Source organism: Rhea pennata, chromosome 9 (assembly GCF_028389875.1).
Source record: "Rhea pennata isolate bPtePen1 chromosome 9, bPtePen1.pri, whole genome shotgun sequence".
NCBI classification, from domain to species: Eukaryota; Metazoa; Chordata; class Aves; order Rheiformes; family Rheidae; genus Rhea; species Rhea pennata.
This window is the reverse complement of record NC_084671.1, coordinates 7,561,705-7,585,164: the sequence shown is the minus strand read 5'-3', so window position 1 is coordinate 7,585,164 and position 23,460 is coordinate 7,561,705. Positions and strand designations below refer to the sequence as shown.

General features: G+C 40.2%; 1 protein-coding gene and 1 long non-coding RNA gene across 2 annotated transcripts in view; one reads left to right on the top strand and one right to left on the bottom strand.

The window, feature by feature from the left end:
- Nucleotides 1–23,460, bottom strand: part of NAALADL2 (N-acetylated alpha-linked acidic dipeptidase like 2) — a 358,090-nt gene that overhangs the window by 219,893 nt on the left and 114,737 nt on the right. The window contains exon 3 of the mRNA XM_062582696.1: nucleotides 2,620–2,890. Coding sequence (XP_062438680.1) covers nucleotides 2,620–2,890 — 271 coding nt within the window. The remainder of the gene's footprint in view (nucleotides 1–2,619; nucleotides 2,891–23,460) is intronic.
- LOC134144063 (uncharacterized) lies at nucleotides 8,947–22,378 on the top strand. The gene is made up of 3 exons (XR_009959270.1): nucleotides 8,947–9,040; nucleotides 10,874–10,974; nucleotides 22,011–22,378. It is a non-coding gene; the product is annotated as an uncharacterized LOC134144063 (long non-coding RNA).

Sequence of the window (23,460 nt, the reverse complement as noted above, 5' to 3'; positions counted from 1 at the left end):
TCTAGCAAACCAAACATGCAAAAGAGATACAATGAAGCAGCAGTATTGAAGCAGCTTTAGCAATTATGCCACACACAATAGAAACTCTCCATTATGGTTGCAAAACATTTGTAAGAAAATTATCCAGATTGAGTAGCTGTTAAAAGGATACCTTTTTACAGGAAAACCCTCAAGATGCTGCAATCACAACCCACTACAACATACTCAAAACAGAAAATTGGTACTATTGATGCCTGCAATTATGTCTCCCTCCGAAGGCTGATCCCAGCAACAACCACCACCTGCTACTTCTCATTTAAGGATTGTCTAACACCCTTGATCTAAATAGTGGGGACTTCTGCATAAGCTTGAAATCACTACCAATTTCTCCATAGCCTAGAGGCTATTGACAAATAGGTCAATCTCCCTTTCAAGGCAAAGCTCTGCAGACCTAAAGACACTTAGGGCAAACTCTTTGAATAATAATAATAATAATAAAAAATCTGAAATGGAGGAAGGCTATCTTGAACAACTGACTATAAAAACTGCAAACAGGCAGTCAATCTTTGGCTCAGGTATGAGATTCTACCTTAAAAAAGCCAGGTTACACCCTACTGATGAGCGCTTCAACCATACACACAGTCCTGATCCCTGCAGAATCCAAGCATAGAGAAAAGCATCCTGAAGCATAACTAAGCCTGGTACATTTGTAGCTGGTAAGCGCATCAGTGTTTTCCCTGAGACCCTGGATTTTCCTTAATATGATGAATTTGCTAGTAGCAACATTTACATTCATGAAATAAATCTTGAAGGCCACAACTGCATTTTTATCTCATTGCAATTACTAGTCTTATTAGACTAGTACAAGAAAATAACATCACATATTGAGCTTTCCATCAAATATAAGCCAAGTCCTTTCATTAGTACTTTTTGCTTGCCCATGGAAATTACAGCACACACATCATGAAGGTTAAGACTTGCCCTTGCCTATTTCATTTCAGTTCTTGAGAACAAACTTCACTATTAAGTATTTTGGTTTTGTTCTGTTTTTTAAGTGATGGAGCCCTGGAACAGAAGTTGTATGAGATAATGAGCATGACACTCAACCTGGAAAGCAGGAACATGAAGTACTGCATGGAAAAACACAGAAGAACATCGAGGAGATAGGCGACAGAAGCTAGCCAGACCGTTCCGTGGGACAAGGAGCATCAACAGGGCACGCTGACCCACAGTCACGTGGCTGGGCCCATGCCGGTGTGGTGCTACACCTGGGCTTTGAACCGAGATTAATGACGAGCTCAGTGTGCTCACTGCACGTGTGTAGTACATAAAAACCTCATACAGGGCTCCCCACGCACAGCGTTCCTCACGACGGACCGACACTCAGCGGTGCCTGGGGCTGACCTGTGCTACTATTGCCTCGATCGGGAAATCGCTGGGAAACCTCCGCTCAGAGGTATAAACGCTCAGTATCGACCATAGCGTGCCTCGTGTTCATGTGTCTGTCCCTGCCGGCGGTCCAGGCGGTGCCCCTGCCTCACCCTTGCAACTACACAGAAAAAGGAGACGGAGAGAAGCGTCGCTCCCAGAGACCCGGAGCTCCACTCCAACCCACTCCTCTGAATGACAGGAATCCCTTGGGCTAAAAAGCTTGGATGCTTTTAAGAAAGAGATACTGAAGCTTGCAGACCTCAGGACAAGAAACCGAAAGGGTCCGACTTTCTACCAACCCTCAGATTTCTCTCTACCAACCCTGAATTTCAGTCTAAAATTCAAAATATTTTAGCAGTTCATAAAATGAGAGAGCTAACACCCTGCAATGTTCCCCATGTTGACCCACTACAAGATCTCCACAGTGCAAAACATTTTATGAATTACGGGCAACACTTCCAAAAGGAAAACACACAACTAACATTTTACTGGTAGAAATGAATTGATACGCTATAAACACGATTAGGACATTCAGAAAGTACGAAGGTATTCTGGAAGAGGTATCCCCTAAACTCAAAAGCTACTGCAGCCTATTCCTGTTTTATTAATGTTCTGAGTCATGAAAACAAATCTTTCTTTTAAACGATAGTCAAATAAACTAAGACTACATCTCCTCTGCATCATTGTGGGCAACACACAATATTTTATATTTTATAGAGGAGAAAGAAAACAGTAATGCAATTAACAGTGAAATTTACATTGCAGGTTTTACATTTCAGAAATGTTTATTCAGATTTATAGTATTTCAGGAAGGTAATGGAAATGGCTGCCCCTTTGTGTGCCCCCAATGTATTTGGGCAGCAGATATAGGAAGGTAGCCAGTGAAGATGGTAGAGACTAGAAGATGATGATCTAAAAATCTCCCTTCACCTGTAAACTAACCAATCCTAAATGCAAAATGTTTTTGTTGACAAGCAATAGATGCTAATTCATCAACTCAGATTTTTTTTTCTTTTTGAAATATTTTGTAAGGTTTTCACTAAGGTCTGACTAATTTTTAATTTTGAATTCAGATTTGGGCCAATTTTATTTTACCTGAATATGTTTTATCATCTTCAGGCTGGGCATTCGACCATGCATACTTTGCCAGCAGAACTCAACAAACGCTGTTTTCTATTTCACCAAAACCGACAGAAACGCTCGCGTTACCTCAAGAGTCCCTTTGGCAGAGTACGCTGCGTACGAGTATGGCAGGTCTCGGCTGTGAAGCTTTTTGGTCTCTCTGTTGCACTGTCGTCCACTAGGATAAAAGCATTCACCGCTGCTTCTCAGAGTTACTGTATTCAAAGAGGAGCTCGGCAGGTCAAGCAAAACAGAGTAATTTGCTAGCTGAACATCTTCAAGGCCATGAGAAGTCCACCGAGCCAGAATTTTCATTGCAACATCTGTATCTTCTTCTCCAGGGAACTGTAGCAAATCTCTAGGAAAGAAAGAAAGGAAAAAAAAAAAAAAAAAAAAAAGACTAAAGGGTCTGTTTATTCTCCCCCAAGACACTTGTACCTTTGTCAACATGCAGCAGTCCAAAATTTTATGCATGTGAAGTACGGGATCCATGATGGACCAAACATGCAAAAACTGCCCTTCATTTTCTTTGCAAATAATTCCTTCCCAGTTATGAGACAAAACCAAACCAAACCCAACCCTCTTTTTTGGAAATAAAAATGAGGAATAAATATTTATAGGAAAAGTATCCAGCTGAAATGTAGAGAATCCCACAGAAATTATCACAATAATTGCTTCAAAATTAACCTCTGTGATGCTGATCAAATTTCCGATATTGCACCAATTTAATCAACCATTTAATGTAAAAAAAATGTAATCTAAAGTAATATTTCAGGGACTTCAGTGAGGGAGTGATGCTGAAAATTAGGTATAATTACCTGTTGGGCTTAAATTCATCAAGTAAAGCAAAAATTTGCTGAGCAGAATGGAACCATCTCCCCAAACATTATCTTTTTTTGTCAGAAAGTTTCCCTCAGACTTCACACCTAAAAAAGGATTACCCGAGCCAACAGCTTGGCAAGGAGCACAGAACAGGCGCCTGGAAATTATTCTGGCACCATCTACCCGCCGGGGCCAGCAGGGACTCCAGGTGGCTTGGGGGGGGCTTTTATCACCGCGTTTGTATCGCTGTTCGACACCTGCGACCAGCCCGACCCCGGGAGCACAGCACCGAAAAACCACCCTTCCCTCCCGCCCCAGCAAACGCCCAGGGAGCCCAAGCGCGGAGCGCGTATTAAGGATAACTTCAGAGGAAAGCCACGCTGCAGCGACACCTGCAAGGTCTCCGCTTACTCGTATAAAGCGCCTGTACTGCATGAGCGAAAAAACAGCATTATTCAAATGTTCAAATCAAAAGCGCTACTCAAATGCAGAGCAAGAAGCTTAAAGAGCTATCTGCCGAATTGCACGAGGATTTTCGATTGCGGTAGGTCTGCAACCCTTGCAGGGCTGAGAAGCGAGAGGAAGGATCACACGGGCACTAATTTCCAAGCACAGAGATACAGACACCTGCTGAAACTCCTGTTCACAAACTTCTCGCCACAAAAAGACCAATTCTCAAAAGATATTTAGGTGCCTTAGGGTCCCCAATGGAACTTTGAAAAACACCGTGGCCATCCCGCACGCATCCAGCACGGCGGCTGAGTAACGTACCGGCTTTTTAAAGCCATTTTTGCAGCGCGGAGAGGTTTGCGACTCCCACCAAGCGCACAGCTGCCTTTACGGGCACCTCGGGGCTTTTCGGAGTCCAGCTGCCGGAGGCACAGGCGAGCGGCACCAAACCAAACGTGCCGCTGCTGCTGCTGCTCCCCGAGAGCGCTGCGCTAACGCCAAAGGTAGACTGAGGGCAGAAGGAAAGCACGCGGACTCCCCCCTTCCCAACCAAATCAGTGTATAGTTTAACAGACCGTTAAGAACATTTACTGCCTAAACAACGTGCCAGCTGTAACATTTTCTACTATAGCCTGGAAAAAAGCTCAAGTGAGGTATATTGCAGTCAAATGTCTTATGTCCTTCGCATCATGGGGATGAAACAAATATTCCAACACCCAATGGGTTTTAAAAAATGCTCTAAAGAGATGCGTTGTATCACAGTCTGCACACCAATGGCAGATTACTGGAGAATGAAATTCATATTCGAAATCTTCACAAGAACGTTGGACTTAGGTTAAAGATTTCAGAGGTTCGGTAAGCAGGAATAACCATCAAAGGTCATTCTTCAGATTTCATCTTTTTAAGTTATCTAAAATAAAACCTCAAGCAGCTGGCACAAGATGGACAAGTTAACCCCATCTGTAGCATATTACACATCTCCAATTTCATCTGCTGTGCCCACTCCTGTAATGACATAAACCTGGACAATACAGAAAGAGAGAAAGTTGATTAACACAGTCCTTAGCAGAACATCCACATTTCCCACAGGCGACTGAACCGTTAATAAATAATCGCAAGAAACATATCCCATACCAATAATATTGTGGCACATTTTAGCAAGCATTCAGTCTTAATAAAAGAAATTAATAAAAGGAGAAGATACAATAAGCAGGTTGCTCCCTCAATAAGTTGCTTTCCACTCCTCAATCAAATAAGCCTTCCTTTGAAACCTGTGTGACAGCACAGCTGATTAAATCAAAGAAATGAACACACTCACTATTTATTCCATAATTTCTTTATGGGAAGTTAAAACCAAATTGCAAACCACGACACACATTTCATTAAAATAACTCAGCAGGTAGACTTCTTTGATGAGTCTTATGAACAACACAACAGCAAGATTTTTTTCATGATTTCTTACCACAGTTGAGCTACCTTTGATGCAGATCTGCTGACTGCACGCACTTAAAGCCAGACATCAACTTGTCTCACTATTTTTATTGCATACTACTTGGATAAGAAGTATATGTAAAAACAGTATTTCCCGAAACAGACCAAATTCGCAGCACTAATGTTTGACAGCGTCTCCCGGCTGCCGAAGAGAAAACCCAGCCCTTCACATGCACTTCATAGGCATCCTCTACGCCGTCGCCAACGTCAACTAATTTACTTCTTAAAACTGCCAGGGCGTTCAGATTCGTGGTATTAAAACCTAAGCAGCTGAAAGAAGCAGGCCCTCAGGACGATTATGTTTCTCACTTTCGCAAGCTGTTGCATACTTAGTAGGAATCAATAGCAACGTGATGGCCAATTTCCATTTCCAATGCTGCTTTTAATAACATCGGCCAAATTTTTTATTCCCTTACATTAAAATGATACTTTCTTCAGCGACTCGTTCGGCTTCAGTCAACGGGAATATCGACAAAGTTAACGGTCCGATCTCAGTTACTGTAGATCTGCCTGATTTACTGAAGTGGAGCCACCAAGGACTTAAGGATGGGTCTCAAGTCAGAATCAACATTAATAAATGTAACAGTAACAATCGGAACAGTGTTGTGTCTTTATCCGACGATCTCAAAGAGCTTTCCATTCCTCTTTCCATTGTTCTCTAACACAGCTAGGAAAAATGAGCCACGAGCTTGTTTTGACTTATATTCTGCTCCACCTCAATTATGCCAGGTTCCTGAGCTGAAAAAAGGACAAAATTGTGTTTAAAACTTAGAAAGCATACACTTGTTCATTCAGATAAGGCAGAGTTTTCCCACTTTGATACCATGAAAAGATCAAGAAATTTTTTTTGAAGACACATGCTTACGCTTCCTGTGTAAATGAAGCTATTTTACTGTCTGCCCTGCCGAATGTCCTGGCAAGTTAAGACAAGCCGACCAGTTCTGTTGAAGCTTCAAAGTCCTACAGTTAAGAAAATAATTTGAAATAAGCTGAAAATACACCTGCAATAGAGCTGGGCTTTTTGCAGTCTCTGCAGCTTCAAACAACAAATCTATAACAGATGATTATAAAAGATAAATGAACACACAAAATACAGGAATTTTATTTTAAATTTGGTAACCATGGGGAACATGGAGCTGAAGCAGCTAATGGAAAGTCATTTTCTATAACAGCACTTATTTCAACACAGCTTCCTGAAGAGAGGAAAAAGGTATTCCAAACAAACCAGCTCTTTATTGCCAGTTTTACACCAGAACACTAGAAATACCATTCAAAGGATACTGAAAACTTACACTAGGTCAGTCCACCAGGCAAAAGATAGAAGAATTTAACTGTCTGACTGTTCCTTATCACAAAATCCTATTAAACTGATACAAAAACACACACACACACACACACAAAATCACAACTGGAAGCAAATCTAAAACTGTCGTAAATTCTACAGAATTGCTCTTCTGAATCTATAAGGAAGAAAAATTTTCCTTAAATGTGAAGAACTTTGAGAGAAGATTTTATTATTTTAAAGATTAAATGTCTGTATCTCAAGAAAAGTAGAAAATGGTCTCTACATATTTGCTTATTAAAAAAAGATTTCAGTTTTACAGAGTAAATCTAACTTTCATTTTTACCAATTTTTGACCATTAATTTTTACTTTTTTCCTTCCAGTTCACAGTAATTGTTGATAAAGCAATTAACGAAATTTTACACAAGAACTAAGAACAAATACAACTTTGGAAATAAATAATTCAGCTGGGAAGCCGTTTTCTAATTTGGTGGGTCACAACAAATTCACCAGACAATTTTTTGCATAAAGCTTCTGTGTCAGCTCAGTGTTCCCTTGCCCAACATGCTGTTTCCAATACGTCTGGCAGCAGATGCTCCAGGATTGCAAGAAACACGTCATGCAGAGTTATCATATTTTCAGCTTTTTGTGCAAATGCGTTTTTTTTTTTTTTCCTTTTTTTTTTATTTGACCCACAAACTTTAAGGCAGAATTTGAAAAACGTTTACATGTGCTGAGGATTTCAGAGCCTGTATCTGTCCATTAAAAGCTGAGATGCTACAGCTGAGGAAGACCTCAAGCTGCCCACAGCCCTCGTGCAAACCAACCACTCGGATCCATCACGCATGGCATGTACACGCAGCCACCTGAACGCTTCCATGAAACACGATCTGCCCTAGCCACATCTGCTTGCATTTTAATTACATGTTCCTACTGGACGGTCTGCAACCCCATCAATCAGGTTTCCCACAGTCTGGCCAGCAATCTGCAGTTTCCAAAGCAAAAATCAAAGTGCAGGAGAGGATCACTATTTATCAGAGGGTTAAAATATTTAACATGCCCTTAAAGAAACATTTTATGCTGTAAATGGTTGACTATATACAGTTTAAATGCAGGACAGGATTCAATTGCTTAAAGTGACCCAAAACCACTTTAAGCTCTTCAGGCTATGTCGCAAGGCCCTCAGCAACTGCTCCAGAAAGCAGCCCTCCCACGGGCCCCCATCACTGCACACACTCGGAATACCCTGGGCATCCAAAACAGTACTATTTTTAGCACTGATAAGAATATTAGTTTTGTGGTCATGGACCACAAGAAATCAAAGCTAACAGTACTGCCTTCCTTGGGGCATCTCCTGGGAGGTGGGACTTTCTTCCAGTCCTACTTTGTTCTGGCTGACAGAAAAATTTACCCATAGCTCATCAGAATAGAGTGATGCCGGCACGGTCTGTCCTAATGAAGGAAAAGCTAAAACCATGCTCATTCTTGGGTAAAAGTCTCTCCCAGCAAAGAGAACATTTAAAGGTATGCATCTGTATGTGTATATGCTACACAACACCTACAGTACAGATATCATGCCATTAACATAAAAAGTATGATTTATGACAGCTTTTTATTTTCTATAGATATGCAATAAATATATATATTTTTGTAGTTCTGTAAAACATAACATCAGATAACGGAACAGTGACTCTAGAGCCAGTTGTGCCATCCTTTAACAGAAAAATGCCTTAAAAAAAAAAATTGTATGCTTCAGGGTGTTTCTGAAACAAATGCAAATTGAGACAGTGAGATACAGTATCATGAGTCCTACACTGTTAAGCAAGAACCTGTAGAAAATATGGCTTTTCAGAAGACCCAGCTCTTAAATTTTTCAGAGGACAGACATGGAAGAGAGATGATGTGCAGAAGTGTAACTCTGTCAAAACACAAGGAGTACATCCATCAACAGATCATTGACTGACATTTGCAGAAGCCATTTCAATTAATCCATAGCAAGTTTTGAAAAATAAATACTTGTCAACAAGCAATCTGTCTGCAAATACATTTTAAAAAGTAGTGCAGTACATGTTCACCCTGCAGGAATTGCAAGTTTATACCTTCTCTGAAGATATGTGAGAATATATTCCTATTTTTAGCAATTCCTGATACTGTAAGTCATAATTTCTGAACAACTTGTGGCACAAACTGCTTCCCAGCAGAAGCAGGACTCCTGTTACACCCTTCTGGGTACGGTATCACATTGCCTTTTGCAGCAATGCAGCTAATAATATTCCCGTGTGTCATGAATCAGCAGCGTCTGCAAATCCTGGTCATACAAGTCCCTCATCTAAGGTTCCAAAAACACTGCACATGTGCACGAGCGTTTGAGCCTAGAAACCGCTGGGCAAGGAACAGACGACTCAGACCCTTTGCAAGTCAGCCCAAAAGATGCTGAACAAAGGCAAAACGTGCCATGACAGGTACGTGAGAACGACTGGAAATCTGGCTCGGAAATTTGCTGTGAACTGTTCTGAATACACCAGGTTCTTGAGAATAAAGACGTATTTAATACAATGTATTTTTCCATAGGCGAAGGTGCAATTTGTAACAATGTGGAAAATAGAAGTTGTAAAACCAGGCAGCTAGGAGTTTCGGGGTCTGATCTGCGCTAGCTATACATTTTCAGAGGTGCAAGTGTGTGAATATGTGACTCAAATGGCAAATATTCCTTCAGAAGTCTTTTGAGCCTTTACAGTGCTCAAAAATAATCACGCAGAACTGGGATTCGGGTCCAAGTTCAAATGATGGGTCTGTTGTACAAGCTATTTAAATTTCTTTTCTTTAAACGTTTCTACGATACTACTACACCAACTAATCACACCTAAAGATTTGACCCAACGTAAGAAAATAGTGACCTGACAGCAGCCACGCTTAACACCAGTATATAGTTAGTTCTCATGCTTTTAATTTTTGCTTTTCTGCCTCCCAGCACAAAGAACAGTTAACTGAACAAGGTACCCAGGATTTTAATATTCGCCTCAGACCAATGTCAAACAACTTGTTAAATCCCTACTTTTGTTCACTTACGATCACATATCCAAAAATCTGAAGGCCAGTGGGGTTTGACATTAAGAAGTGAAAACCACAAAACCATATTTTCAAGTTTTTGATGGCAGACAGTGACAGAGCCGCGAGCAGAAACCACAGTGCCCCATCCATCTTCAGTAATCGAAGTATCTGATACTTCCTTTAAGTCATCTTTAAACCTAATTGCTTCTTTTAGGCATTTGTTTTCCAGCAACATGCACCTTGCTTAATTATCCAGTGTAGAGTGAGAGCACAAGGACTGTCGTTTAGCATTTCTCCCCCATATTTCTAGATATACAGATCAAAAAAAAAAAAAAAAAAAAAAAAAAAAAAAAAAAAAAAGCTCATTATTCATTTTCAGAAGAACTAATGAACCACAGAAATCTCAATGTGGAAAATGGCAATTTGAGAACCCCCCTAAACTGGCTATCTTTCAAAATCCCAAAGGCCTTTAACTCCAGTTGTCAAAGAAGGACAGCTGAGACGCTTTTTTAAATTGCATACTTCAATGCGAAACAAGTCTTTGTCATGACTCGTTGTTACTCTTGTTTAAAACAAAAGACTGGAGTCGAAAGGCTCCTTTTTGAAAAGCAAGCAAATCTTGTTGCTTCCTACTACTGTGCTCTCGAGTCTCCAAATATCTAAAACAAAATTCCATCTACTCCTTCAGACATTTCCTCTTTCTAATACTGTAAACTGTGTTCAACAGATGAACTGACAATAAAAAAAATCTTTAGAAGTAGACACAGAATGGAGAAATGTGGATGAGAAACCTCTTTCTCCATTAAACAATCTCTTGTTTCCAAGACCTCTCAAAATAATTTCCTTTCAAAATCAGTAAGATCAGCACCCACCTTTTTTATTCTTTTTTTTTTTTTTTTGCTATCAACTTCCGTAGTTGCTATACCTCACATAAACAAAGGACGATCACTCCTACATCATAAACAAGGTTATCACAGTCTATGTATATGCTTAATTCCAGCTATAATATCCTAAATAAACTTGTCCTAAGATATAATGTCACTCAGCATGACTTAACCTAAACTTTTATTTTGGCCATACAAGGATATCCTAACTCTCTTTTTAACACAGCAAAGTGAATATACTCTTTCTTAGAGGTTATGGGTCTCATTATCTCTTATTTACAAAGGAATTGACTCCTATTTTCTCTTAAGGCAAGAGAAGAAACAGGTCCCAAATTTTAAACAGAGCTCTGCATTTTCCAGCAGGCTGAAACACCAAGGACAGCAGATCCTACAGCTATAGGAGGACAACAAAAAGAAATCCCTCACATTGACAGTGTCTGCAAACAACCCTGTTTTAACAGGTAAAGCACTGCCCCAGCAGGACTTCACAAGTATGTAATTTTCTTTTCTTTGCAGACCACAGGGAATATGTCAGTGTCTCAATAAAACGTGAGCAGCTACATAACCAAGTCCAAGGGGTATCTTTTACTGCCTAGGCCATTTCCATTAACTTAGAGCAAGAGACAAATTCAGTATGGATATGAATAGCACTGGGTGTTTTACTAATGCTTTTTACACAGAAAACCCACCGATTAAAAAATCTTGAAACCTTGCTTTTCATACAGCAATTCCGCTGCTCAAAAGTTCTCGAAATCTTAGCCCAACTGGGTAGTATTTTTTTCCTTCCATTTCCCAATCATTACGCTACACCGTGAACTGAAAAGCAATCAGACTGAATGCAAGGTGTCATTCTGACAGCACTGGGCAACTTTGTTTAAACTGGATGATTTAACTTTTGAATAAGACCTTGTTTTCCAAAAGACCTGGGGGAGTTACAAAGTCATGCTAAGCCCAATCCTCCAAAAAAGTGCAATGCTTAGAAAAGCTACCTATTATTTGAAGATTTAGATTGATTTGGAGTTGGATAAAGCCCAAAATTAAATATTTAATTTTTAAAAAATAGAAATAAAGTAAAACCTTAATTTTCAATCATAAATCTCAAAAATTTAACCCTATATACAAGAAACTCTTAGTCAACCCTGTTCTACTGCCTTTCTTTTACCAGCCATACGGTTCTTATCACTATCTGTTAACTTACCAGTGCAACTATATTGGGACTGGAGAGATTTCTACTGATATAACATCAGCTTAGACGTTTTATGAAAATACTCAAACTAATGTGTATTTACAGATTTTGAACTAATACATCAGTCAGATATATTCATTAAAATGAAATCTGCAAATAAATAAAAAGGGAGTCAATACTATTTCTATACATTTATGTAAGGGAAAGGTTATCCTGAATGTCATACCACATGGCTTATTTCAGATAATCTCCATTTTACCAGATGAATTATCAGGATTTCAACAGAATTTATCTTAACGTAAAACACTGATATCTTTGAATTGACCCTTCAGTTCTGATACACAACTGAGGAAATCAACAATGATAATAAAAACAGTGCCCTGAAGTTATTTATGCTATATGGCAAATCTAATTGCATGTGATACAAAACCTCTTTCCAAAGGAGCAAGTTAAACATCTTAGAAGGAGAAGCTTGGAAGAGACTGCAGAAGGATCATCCAGTTTAAGGCAGGTTTGCTGGGACTGGATGTTTGTTCAGAAAGCCAGTCCCTCCAAAACATCAGATCGGCTTTCAATAATCGACTTTTTAAAATAGGCAAAACTCAGTGTCTTCTTCCCGACGCCTAGGCATCCACTAATATTAAGATAACGGTTGCTTTGAGGTTCATATTTGGGTTCCAAAGTCACTATTTGCAAGGAGATTCCTGCAGGTTTATTCTTAGTCAAGCAAATTTGCAGTCGCCCTTGGTGGTGCAGTAAACCTGCACATTTCACTTGAGGTCCCTCACTGAAGTCCTGCCTTCTCCCACTTTTAAGCTCTGTCTGCTCACTTCACTCCTCTCAGCAGCCTCCCCTTCGCTGCAAGCTCTGCAAGGTCCCTCTGTACCACAGCATCCAAACTGGTTGCTCTATGAAGGTCCAGGCACCTCCAGTAACCTACATCCCCAAAGGGAGCACTGAAACGCTTTGGTACGTATGGTGAAACATAGGTTAGAGGTCCAACAGCGTACAGTCCCCCAAAACATCTCACAGGAAAGGAACCTTATCCCCTGCCCCAGTCTTCTTCTTTTACACTGTTAATATGATATCCCTCCTTTCCACTTTGCAACCCCCAAAGCATAACTTCCTCCCCATAGCAATCTGCCCCCAAATATTTTCTTGCCCGTTCTGGGCTTCTCTCAGAATTCTGGCCCTTCTTTATCCGAGAATAAAATTAAAAAATGAGCAACTTCTCATGAGCAATACGTGTTTTCACAGAGCAATATTTAAATGGTCTAATTCATTTTCAGCATCTCCTATGATCAAACTCAAATTTCCACAACACTTTTGATTGAATAAAACACAAAGAAAAGACGAAAAACAATAGCAAAACACAGATGTTCAGAAATTAGAATCAAGGCTGAAAAATGCCCCCTAGTATTCAACAGACGTTAATGTGCAATCACCTGAATTGCTTGCTGGAAGTACGAACGGGCTATCGTGGTGCGGGAGTGCTTAAACCTGAAGGCCAGAGGGGGGTGGCTGTTGCTAGGCAGTAAAGAGCAAAGCGCTCTACTTCAAAGCTGCATTGCTAAATTAAAAGAAAAGCAGAAGCATTACACATCAAGAGCAAGTTTCGGTGTATTTTCTCCACCCTCCTCCTACAAAGATAGGCCGGTTCCCAGTCTCAGCTTGCTCTTAACGAGGTATTAAATAAGCTACGTACATACAAAGGCACAACGCTGCAGTCAGAAATTCGGCAGCGGTACCCATCTGCACCAGGTAAAGCAAGTTCAGCGTGTGGTTGTGTATCTACACCGCAAAAGAGGCAAAAGAGGCACAGCCATCCAGTATCGCTTCTTGTCTCTACGCTGAAACAAGAAAAAGTCATCTACTAAACTACCTCCGAGGTGGAGGAATTGGGGGAGGCAGGGGTCTGTTTGTTATTAACGTTACTAATACTAGTATTCTTAATAACTACCTAAGCAGATTATATAGCCACAACATTTCATCCCAAGTTTCTTGCAAAGCTGTGATGCTTACATGTATGACAGAAAAAAAGACAAAGTATCAAAATGGAAAAACTAAGGAGCTTGAAGAGCAGCTTTACATTTTTTGATGAAGGGGGACCCCAAAACAGCTTTACCAATGTAGGTACAGTCAAAAATGTATAAGCAGACCAAAGGAAAATATAGTTAAAAAAAAAAAAAAAAAAAAAAAAAAAAAAAAGTTAGCCATAATAGTATCTGAAACAACAGCCAGTAAGACACAGGTATCTGTGAAGTCTTTGTTTTGCAGTATGTAAAAATAAGTTGAATTGAATTTTACTGGAAATCTTCACAAAGCAAATACATCTTCCTTTGGGAATATGTGAATACAACAACCGTCTCCCTGCAAAGAGTCTAATGAGTATTCCACTCATTCTTCAACTTCCTCCCCCCACCTCCAAACAGTTCAAATTAATAACCCATATTCCTATGAATTTGCTGACAGTACTGACATTTGTACTATAAATAGAATTCTGCCAAAGAGATTAAAAAAGACATCAAAAGACTCAACAGTTCATGTGCATTTATTCCTGAGCAATGTACTGTAATATCACGTTACAGACTTTGCACACACCTGTTTTAATATACTGATTTAAATTACCTAGGTGAAAACCCATATGTAGACACTCACTTTAAAGTTATTTTATTTAACGAGAAATCATTTGAGCCTTTTACTCCTTCGCATTTTCTGCTGGCCAAAAGCATGCCCACCTCCAGCTTCAGTAACTCCACTGCTGCAAAGTGCTAACCCATTACCCCAGAGCAAACCGCGGACTTTCTTTCCCTCCCCCAGTTAAAACTATGCCCAAATAAACTACTTCTGAACCAAAATAAACACACCTAAATTTAGACCAACTGCTTCAATTTCTTCTTGTGTACAAGGCCAATGATAAAGAGAATTAGGATAGTTTTACTAACTTCTCAGTTTTGGTTAGATGTTCAATCAAGTTACTTTTAAACCTATGAACTTCACTTTGTATACAAGCTCTTTATTACAAGCAATGTTTATGAGTGCCGAGCAATACAGGGCACGTTAGAAGGCAAAAAGAAGTGGGCCAACTACATTATCGTGGGCTGTTACTGAAGGAAATAATGATCTGGAAACGTATACAACATTGAGTGGAAAAAAAAAGAAAACATGAATTTTATTCAATGTGATCACCACTTAAAAAAATACCACATGTAGCTAAGCTTAGAATACCTGATTTACTTGAAATCACTGTAACACAGAATGTGAGGGAAGATGCTACACATTCATCATTGCAGTGAAGTTAAGACTTTGGGCAGCCAAATGTAATATTAGTGACAGCATGTATTTTCCAAAGCACCCAAAGGATTTAGGAGTGCAACAAAACCCCAGGTGCCTCCGCACTGAATTGCATTTGGTAGTATCTCTTCTATATATTGTTTCAAATACCAAATTTCCTTACCTAAAAGAAGCAATGATATATAAATGTGTGCTCTTAGTATTCATACAGATAGAGCAAAAAGGCTACAGAGGCCCAAATATCTGCTAGTCCATGTGAATTAAGATAAAGTTCTTTTTAAAAATAAAAAATAGAAATAAAAAAATCCCAATCCCCCTCCCTGATAATCAGCTTCTAAATTTTATTAGAAATATTACTCATATACTTCATGACTAATATGCCACCTCTATTTTGGAGGAACAAAAGAGCAGCTTATATTTAAGGGGGTTTCTTTCTATTTTGTTATGAAAAGATTTCATATAACTCCTTGTTATCCAGATGAGAACATTTACAGATTTGAGAAATGGTAAATGAGAATAATCTTGCTCTGCCTTATCTTATCTTCTGCTCACTTTGCCACTATATTAAGATATGTAGTTTATGACACATTTGTATAAAGACAGTAATACCTATAGAGCTCAGTATGCTAGAATGTGTTTCTTAAATCAACAAAATTACCCTCTCTATTTGTATAATTTAGTATATATATCAGTAATCAGAAAGATTGAATTAATCAACCTAACCACAGCCAAGTGTGGGAGGTTTTTTTTGTTTGTTTGTTTGTTTTTGTAGTGGATGGGTAATGTTGGTATCACAGATCCATATTTAAACACATGAATACATAAATTGACATCTGCAATAAAACACGATGAACACTGAAAATCAAGTCACATATGTAGGAGCTTTAATAAAGAGTTAAGCAGCTGGTTTCAGCATCCTATTTCCTACTCACTTCATGAAATCTCAAAGCAGCCGGCTGGCAAGCGAGCATCGCTGTGCCTTCCCGGCGAGGAAGCGCTGCCCTGGCAAATCCCCAAGTGGTTCCAGCCACCCAGGCCTCAGCTCTGGTCTCAAGACACGTACCAAATGCTCTGCCTTTAAACCTGCTGCTACCTCAGTGATGGAAATTCCCCCCATGAACTCCTGCATCCCACCAGCTCCAGCTGCTCCACTAAGGAGACCGTCATCCCAAACCCTCCCGTCCGCCTTGGCCCTCCATCTGAAAGTTACTGTTTGCTCAGATCTGTTGATGGAAGAACTAACGTAGCTCAAACAAAACGGGCTGGGTTTATTTACACATTTTAAATACTATTTATTTGTTAACCTGGCTCATCACCTGGCTACCAAAATACTTTTCTATAGTAAGTCCTCCAATCCAAAGATTACAATCTTTGACAAACCACCAACTTAAGACAGCTCTCAGCACTTCTCCAGCACTCCTAGAAGGCACAGGCTGCTCTGTTTTCTGAAATGAAATCACTGCATCAATATTTCTAGCTGAATGGACCCTACCTCTTTAAAAATGTGCTATTACAAGAAAAAATAAACCCCACCGACAACAGCAACCAGGTTAAAAAAAATAGAAGACATGAAATGAGCCCTACTAGGGTGGTCTTTGGACTTGCGGTGGACTAATGATCTCCGTTTAATAAAATATATTATGTCCTGCAACTAAAGTTACTTTCAACAACTTGCATACATTTGTAAGATACAAAGTTACGTTTGTGTTATTGAATGAATGATGAAAATATAAAGATATTCCCAGGAGCTCACGCACAGCTCATGACGACAGCAAACAACCCGGATGCCTGGGACAACAGCCTGCTTTCCCAGCCCTTGGACAGGTCTAGCTAGAGCTCAGCTGCTCTCCTGCGAGATGAAGAACGAGCCCCAGGAGACCCGGCTGCCACGGGGCCGCTCCAGCGGTGGGGAAGTCTTCTGCACTCAACGTCATTCAACAAGGCTTAGAGAAAGCTCCACAACAGCTTTCCGATGCTGCTAGTCCCTGTTTTAAGAGGGGAAAAATGCACATTAGGCTGTCCCGCTGGGTAAACATATTCACCTGCTTCTCTAGGCTTCTTTGTAAAATGCCCCTTTAACTCCACAAGGTCCCAGCTGCCAGAAACAGGTGAAGACTGAGAGGGAGAAAGAGACTTTTTGTTAGGCTAAGAAGTTTATTTAAAAAAAAAAAAAAAAAAAAAAAAAAAGAAAGAAAAGAAAAGAAAAGAAAAGCAGCATCTGTTTTTGTCATTTGCAAAGATTATTTTTCCTCGACCATTTGCATTTAAATGCACCGAAGAGCAGTATTTTCCGAGACATGGACAAACTACTGAGCCTACGGAGGATATTTTAAGTTCATGACTCCTTAGTATCTTTTGGAAATAAGACAATTACAGTAGCATTTCCAGAGCCACTAAAAATCCACTATCCAGCAAGGTCAGGAACTGAACGTAAGGTCTGCAGATTAAAAAATTAATTACAGGATCACCTCACATGTACTGAACTTTGGCTGCCTAACTGTGTTAATTATAGAGCAAAGCTGTGCCTTTGCATTAAAGCCCAGAAAGTTATAGCACTACACAAAGGGTAAAGTTTAAATTAATCAAAGCCTTACAAACACTATCTTATTTTTTAAAAAAGGCATGCTCCAGAGCATCCTTAGAATACAATAGCTATTCTCACAGTTCTCCATCACAGTCATCACCAAAATTTGACAAGAACTTGTGTTATAAAAACCTATCAAATGTCAGGGCTTCGAGAAAGCGCTATTTGCAGCATACTTCAAAAATCATCTAATCCTGAAAACAACCGGTTTGTAGGATACACTCTTGCATTACTCCTCTGAATTGACCAAATCAAGACGGTTTTACCGAGAAAGAGAGACTTTTTGCATTTGGAAATGTATTTGTGAATAGTAATGAAGAAAATTCTTTTGATGAACTGAAATCGGTCTTTTCCCCAGCTTCCAAATACAGGTGATCAATGATGAACAAAATATTTTCTTACTGTAGGGTCCCTCCGTAAAGAAGTACCTGAGTTTTTATATATTTTCCCTGTGTAACTGAAAACATAGAAACAATGCCTTAGTAGATACTTGTACAAAAGACTTGATTTTTTTTTAAAAAAATGTTGTTATTTTTTAAAGGCCGCAGTTACCAGCAGATGAATGAATCCCCTACGAACACGACATAGTACACACGAGCATCGTGGGCAACACGTACCCAGTTATTCTTGAGAACGGCGGATTGTGCAACATAACAACTTTGATTTTAATATTGTTTTCTCAGTCTCCTAATACAGCCACACTCAGGAAGAAGGAAGCAATAACTAAAAATTTAGGAGGCGTGTGGGCATCCCTATTGACTGTACTGAATGGACACACTACGATTACTCGCAATCCCCAAAACATATTCAGGGGCATCACAAGACTCAGTCAGTGCTCCACAAATATAAAACACAGCTAAAAGCAATTGCATAAACACAAATTAGAGCGGACATGCAAGAAAACAAAACCATAACACATAACATGACATGACACCGTCGTCTGTCACGCTGAAGTGCTTAAGATGGGAGTTATTCTGCAAAAATCCCGCCCATAGCATCTAACATTAAAACCGTTATTACCGAGACAAGCACATTATTACTTTGAAATGTCCTCCCTGCCCCCAGCCTTATCCTTGACTTTCCTACAGAAACACTTAAAGCAACAAGTAAGCTTTTGCCAGTGCAAATCTACTTTGCACGTGCCTTTAATAAAGCCTTAGCTCCAGGAACACTGCTGCGATATCAGATTTTCAGCTTTTATTAAATATATATATATATATATGTATATGTATATGTATATATATTTAGTCCTTTGGATTACAAAGGAGACCATGCCAGAATGACCCACGAGCCCTCCAGAAACCAGAAAACAAATTAAGGAAGAACTCCTATTTTCACAGGATTACCGCAGCCGGCGGGCGAGAGCAGCCCCCCGAGGCCCCAGCCCGGGGGATCAATAAATCTAAGCGGGGTGCAGGAATGCCCCGCGCCCGCTGCACAGCCCGCCCCAGGCCCCCGGGGCGCGCGCGCGCTTCCGTACAGCGACGGAGAAAAACCGCAGGGATCCGCGGCGGGGCGGCCGAGGCGCAGCCCCGCTCTGCTTTGCGCCGACGAGATTACAAGCAGACACGCAGACGCGAGCTCAACGCTTTCGAACGGCCGCAGCAACGCCGACATTTCCTTCGCGGGGGCGCGAGGGCAAGGGCAGCGCCGGAGCGGGGGGAACGCGTCGGGAACGCGTTGGGAGCTCGAGAGGGAGCCAAGGGCTTCAGACGAAGGCAGAGACTACACCAACTTCAGTAGAAACCACCTATTCTGTGCTAACCCACACCGACTTCAGCACTGAAAATAGATTCCCCTCTCCTTGCTGCTTTTGACGGATTAAGCAATTCCAGAGTTATCCATAATCAATTTTGGCACCAAGGTACCTACCTTGCTCATTTTCTAGAAAAGACAAATGGAAGTCAGCACCCCAGGGTAATTTGCTTCATTCCTTATCTACGGGAAAGGGGTGCAATTTTCTTTCTTTCTTTTTTTTTTAAGAGGTGTCGCAGGACAGCATGAGACTAGCTCACCACCTGATGCTTGATAAATGCAAACATGCAAAAACAAAAAAATACACCAAATTCTAGGGAGAAAAACTGGAAATCTACTAATAAAACAAAACTAAACAACCTACCCCCCCCCAAATGCAAACCACCTGCCTCCCTTCTTCGCTCCAAGCACGCGGTGAGGTGAGATCTGCGCGACCGCAGCTCAGCGCTCCTGCGGCCTCTGCCTGGGAAAGGTCGTCTTTCCTTTTTTAGGAAGATTTTCACTTTGGCCTTTCGTATCACAACGTCACCGGGCATTAACGGCCGATATGCCGATCTCACAGGGATGGAGAGTGCTTGTGAGCACAGAAACTCGCCATCACCAGAAGACGGATGATCTTGGGGGGGAGGGGGGCAAAACACTCAATTCCAAGTCTCCTCTCCGTGCTACCGGTTACTCCAGCACAGAACAGTGACGTAGGAATTCAGAATCACACTACGTTACCAGAAAGTCGTAAAAAAAAGATTGTTTTGAACTGTGCAAAATGGTTTTCATTGTCCGTCAGGTTTACAAGGCCATCAGTCGGTCAAACGTCAATCAACAAGCAGGAAAAAATATTGTTTACCAAACATCAAACCTTTGTAAGTTTAAAGTTTAAACAGACTAAAATTTCTTACAGAGAAAAGCAAGACACACTAACTAAAACAAACAGTTCCAAAGAATTTCTGTGGAGGATGTCAGTCGCTCATCTAACTCATCTGAATTTAAATTGTAGTCATATTAAAAAAAAAAAAAAAAAAGGAAAGAACATGTATATCTGTTTTCTTTTTAAATCAGAGTTAATAAACAATATGCACTACAAATTTAAAAGCAAACATCCTCCCATTACAGGTATGACATTAAGATCAATGAGGCCCATGATAAAAGTAGTTTGTTTATTAAATAAGGTTCTGCATTAAATTATGACTCTACATGGTCTGCAAACCTAGCTTTATTTATAAAAGGAGAGAGAAATACCTATACTAGTATTATTAATTAAGCCTGAAAGCCTGAAATAACTAAGCTCTGGAAAGAAATACTTGGGAGGGCTGCCTGGAGTAGATCTGTAGAAAACTCTGTAAGTAGCATTAAGGCAATCCAGGAGGAAGACACCTCTTCCCTCTAAGATAACTACGGAAAACAGGAGTCTCTGGAGGCAGCGGAGCACAGAACAGCCCCACAGATCCAGTGTAACAGCTCATACCCAAGCACTTTCATCTGGGTAACCAATCTTCTCCCAGCTAACCTTCTCCCCAGGTTTACCGCACAGGCCACCGGCCTCGGATGTTATGCACGTGTGGATTTTAAGGCATATTCAAACAGTCCCGTCACTGCAGATGCAGCTCAAACCTTACTACTGCTAGTAAATTTCCAGCCTACATGCCACACGAAAAAGAAACCTTGCTCCCTGCTGTAAATCGGGCTCTTTCTGAAAGCTCGGGTGGCAAGAGAGATCAGATTACAGACGTGGAAAACTTCCGTATGACAGGAGGCCACGTAATGCGGCGTGTGCTACCACCAGTGGCACATGGGTCACTGCAAGGTGGCACCGGCCCAGCAGGGAGCTCACATCGGCCACCACCAGTACGCCCTGACCCTTCTCCCCTCGATTAAACTCACTCCTCTCGTATGCAAAATATCACAATAAAATGATGGGTGAAGAAATAAAATACAGTAGAATGCTCCCTCACAAGATGAAATTGCAAAGAGGAGCAAGGCAATGTTTACAGGAACTATATATTTGGATGGATGAGAATTGTTGCCTGATATAAAATGAAAATTTTTGTAGAAAAGTCAGAAATCCTTTTCCTCAAGGCATAATACGACCAATAATTGAGCCATAATTATTGACTGTGAGTTCTTACGGTACGCTCTGATGCACTGGCATCATCATGGAACAGAAGGCAGTAAAATAATTCAATTACATGCCTGGTCTGAGTAGTTTATGGATCTTCAGAAGGGAGATTAACTTCCATAGCATTAGTATAAAAGTTCAGATGATGCTGAAATTGTGTAATGTACAACTTCCAGGGTTTGGGTTGTTTGTTAAACCAATTAACAGCGCTATGGATTGTTAAATTGGACTCAGGACACCTTTTTTTCTTTTGTTATTGGGCACACCTAAATTAAGAAATACAGTTTTAAATCTTATCTCAAACTTGTATTTCCTTGATTCCTCACAATGATAAATACAACACACACATACAAATGCAGTATTTTTCTAAAAACATTCATTATTGACACAATCTCAGAGTTACAGTTTAATATTTGCATCATCAATATTAAGTGATACTGTATTATGTGATATGGGTAAATGTGATGGGTAGGCAAAAATATTAAAAATATTTGGAAAATTACAACACGGTTCTTCACTACTCATTTCTTTTCTGTCTTTTTTTTTTTTTTTTTTCCCCTCATAGGAGACCATTTCAGTCAAGATGTCTGCTGCGATGCCTTACAGCTACCACATTTCTTAGTATTCTTAGACGACAGATTTTTCTGATTGAAGCAGTAGTATCACAGTTCACGTACACTGGTCTTAGAAGGGTGCTGATTCCAGATTAATGAGCATCAGAGAGCATCTTGCAATTATCCCTCCAGAGGGAGGCTAACTGATAAATGAGCAGATCCACTGCAGCAAGGCCAGCAAAACTAGTCTTCAGAAATAGCCCTCAAATAATCTCTGGCATACATACAAAAAATACACAGAAGTAATTCTTACTTTTGTTTGAAAAATGTTAGTAAGACCGTAAGTGTCTTCCTAAAATAAACCATCATAGAACAAAAAGTCTGCTCATTTTTTTAATTCAAATATTCCAAGTTGTACAGCTCCTAACATGGATACGCAGATGCCGAACACGAATGTTAGGATCACAAGATCGTAAAATATATCCACATGAAGCCTCAAGTTCATAAAGTAGATCTGACAATACTCAGGTTTTAGCTTGTTCGCTTCAGCGAAGAAACAAAGACCAAAACAACACAATAAGCCAACTGAAGAACGGTCTCACAGACCGACGGCTCCAAACCCATGTACTTGGTGGTCACTACCGCCAGCTTGCCCAAGGGCCCAGTGAAGAGCGCCTAGGCAGCTCACTAGCACGGCTGTCACACTATCGCTCTCTTCTGATCCTCTGTCCATTGCAGAAAGAACATTTCAAATACAAATTAAGAAATTAAGACCCTACCTTAAGGCAATAGTTAAAAGGAAAGGGGGAACCATACATCTGAATCTTGCTGTTAAAAGCAAATTTCCAGTATAATAAAATGGACCTACAGCTCAGAGGAACACATTAGAAACAATGACTATGCAATCAAACATTTACATTTTTAAAAGTGTAATTTATCTGCACTTATTGCAACATGAATGTATAGTCATGTTATCACATGTAAGCATGCAAATCAAGTATTCTGCATTTTCAAATAGAATAGAATAGAAAGTATTTGCAGCATTTTACTGTGTAAACTGAAATGTTGATTTTGTAGTGGAAGAGTGTAAGAAAGGGGTTACCATGCTTTCCACAGCAGAAAAAGAAATGGCAGAGAATGCCAGGAGCGCACTGGGGCAAGAACATTTCCGATGAGGCCGCTGACTCGCAAGCTGGCACTATGGCATAAAAACTGAACTGAAGATCAGCCACACGTGGTAATACAACCAAAGGGAAAAAACGGGAGATGTAAAAATGACCCTATTTTTCTTCCTGGGTTAACTGGTGTAGTTACATCAGGGCTACGGAGTGGCACCTGAAACTAAAAACTGACCTAGTGCACTACAGAAGTACAGATTAAAAACAAGGTGCTCTACAAATAAAAAAGGAGAATAAAACTAAACAGACCTTTTCATCCAGCAGCAGTAAAACTAGAGAGCAG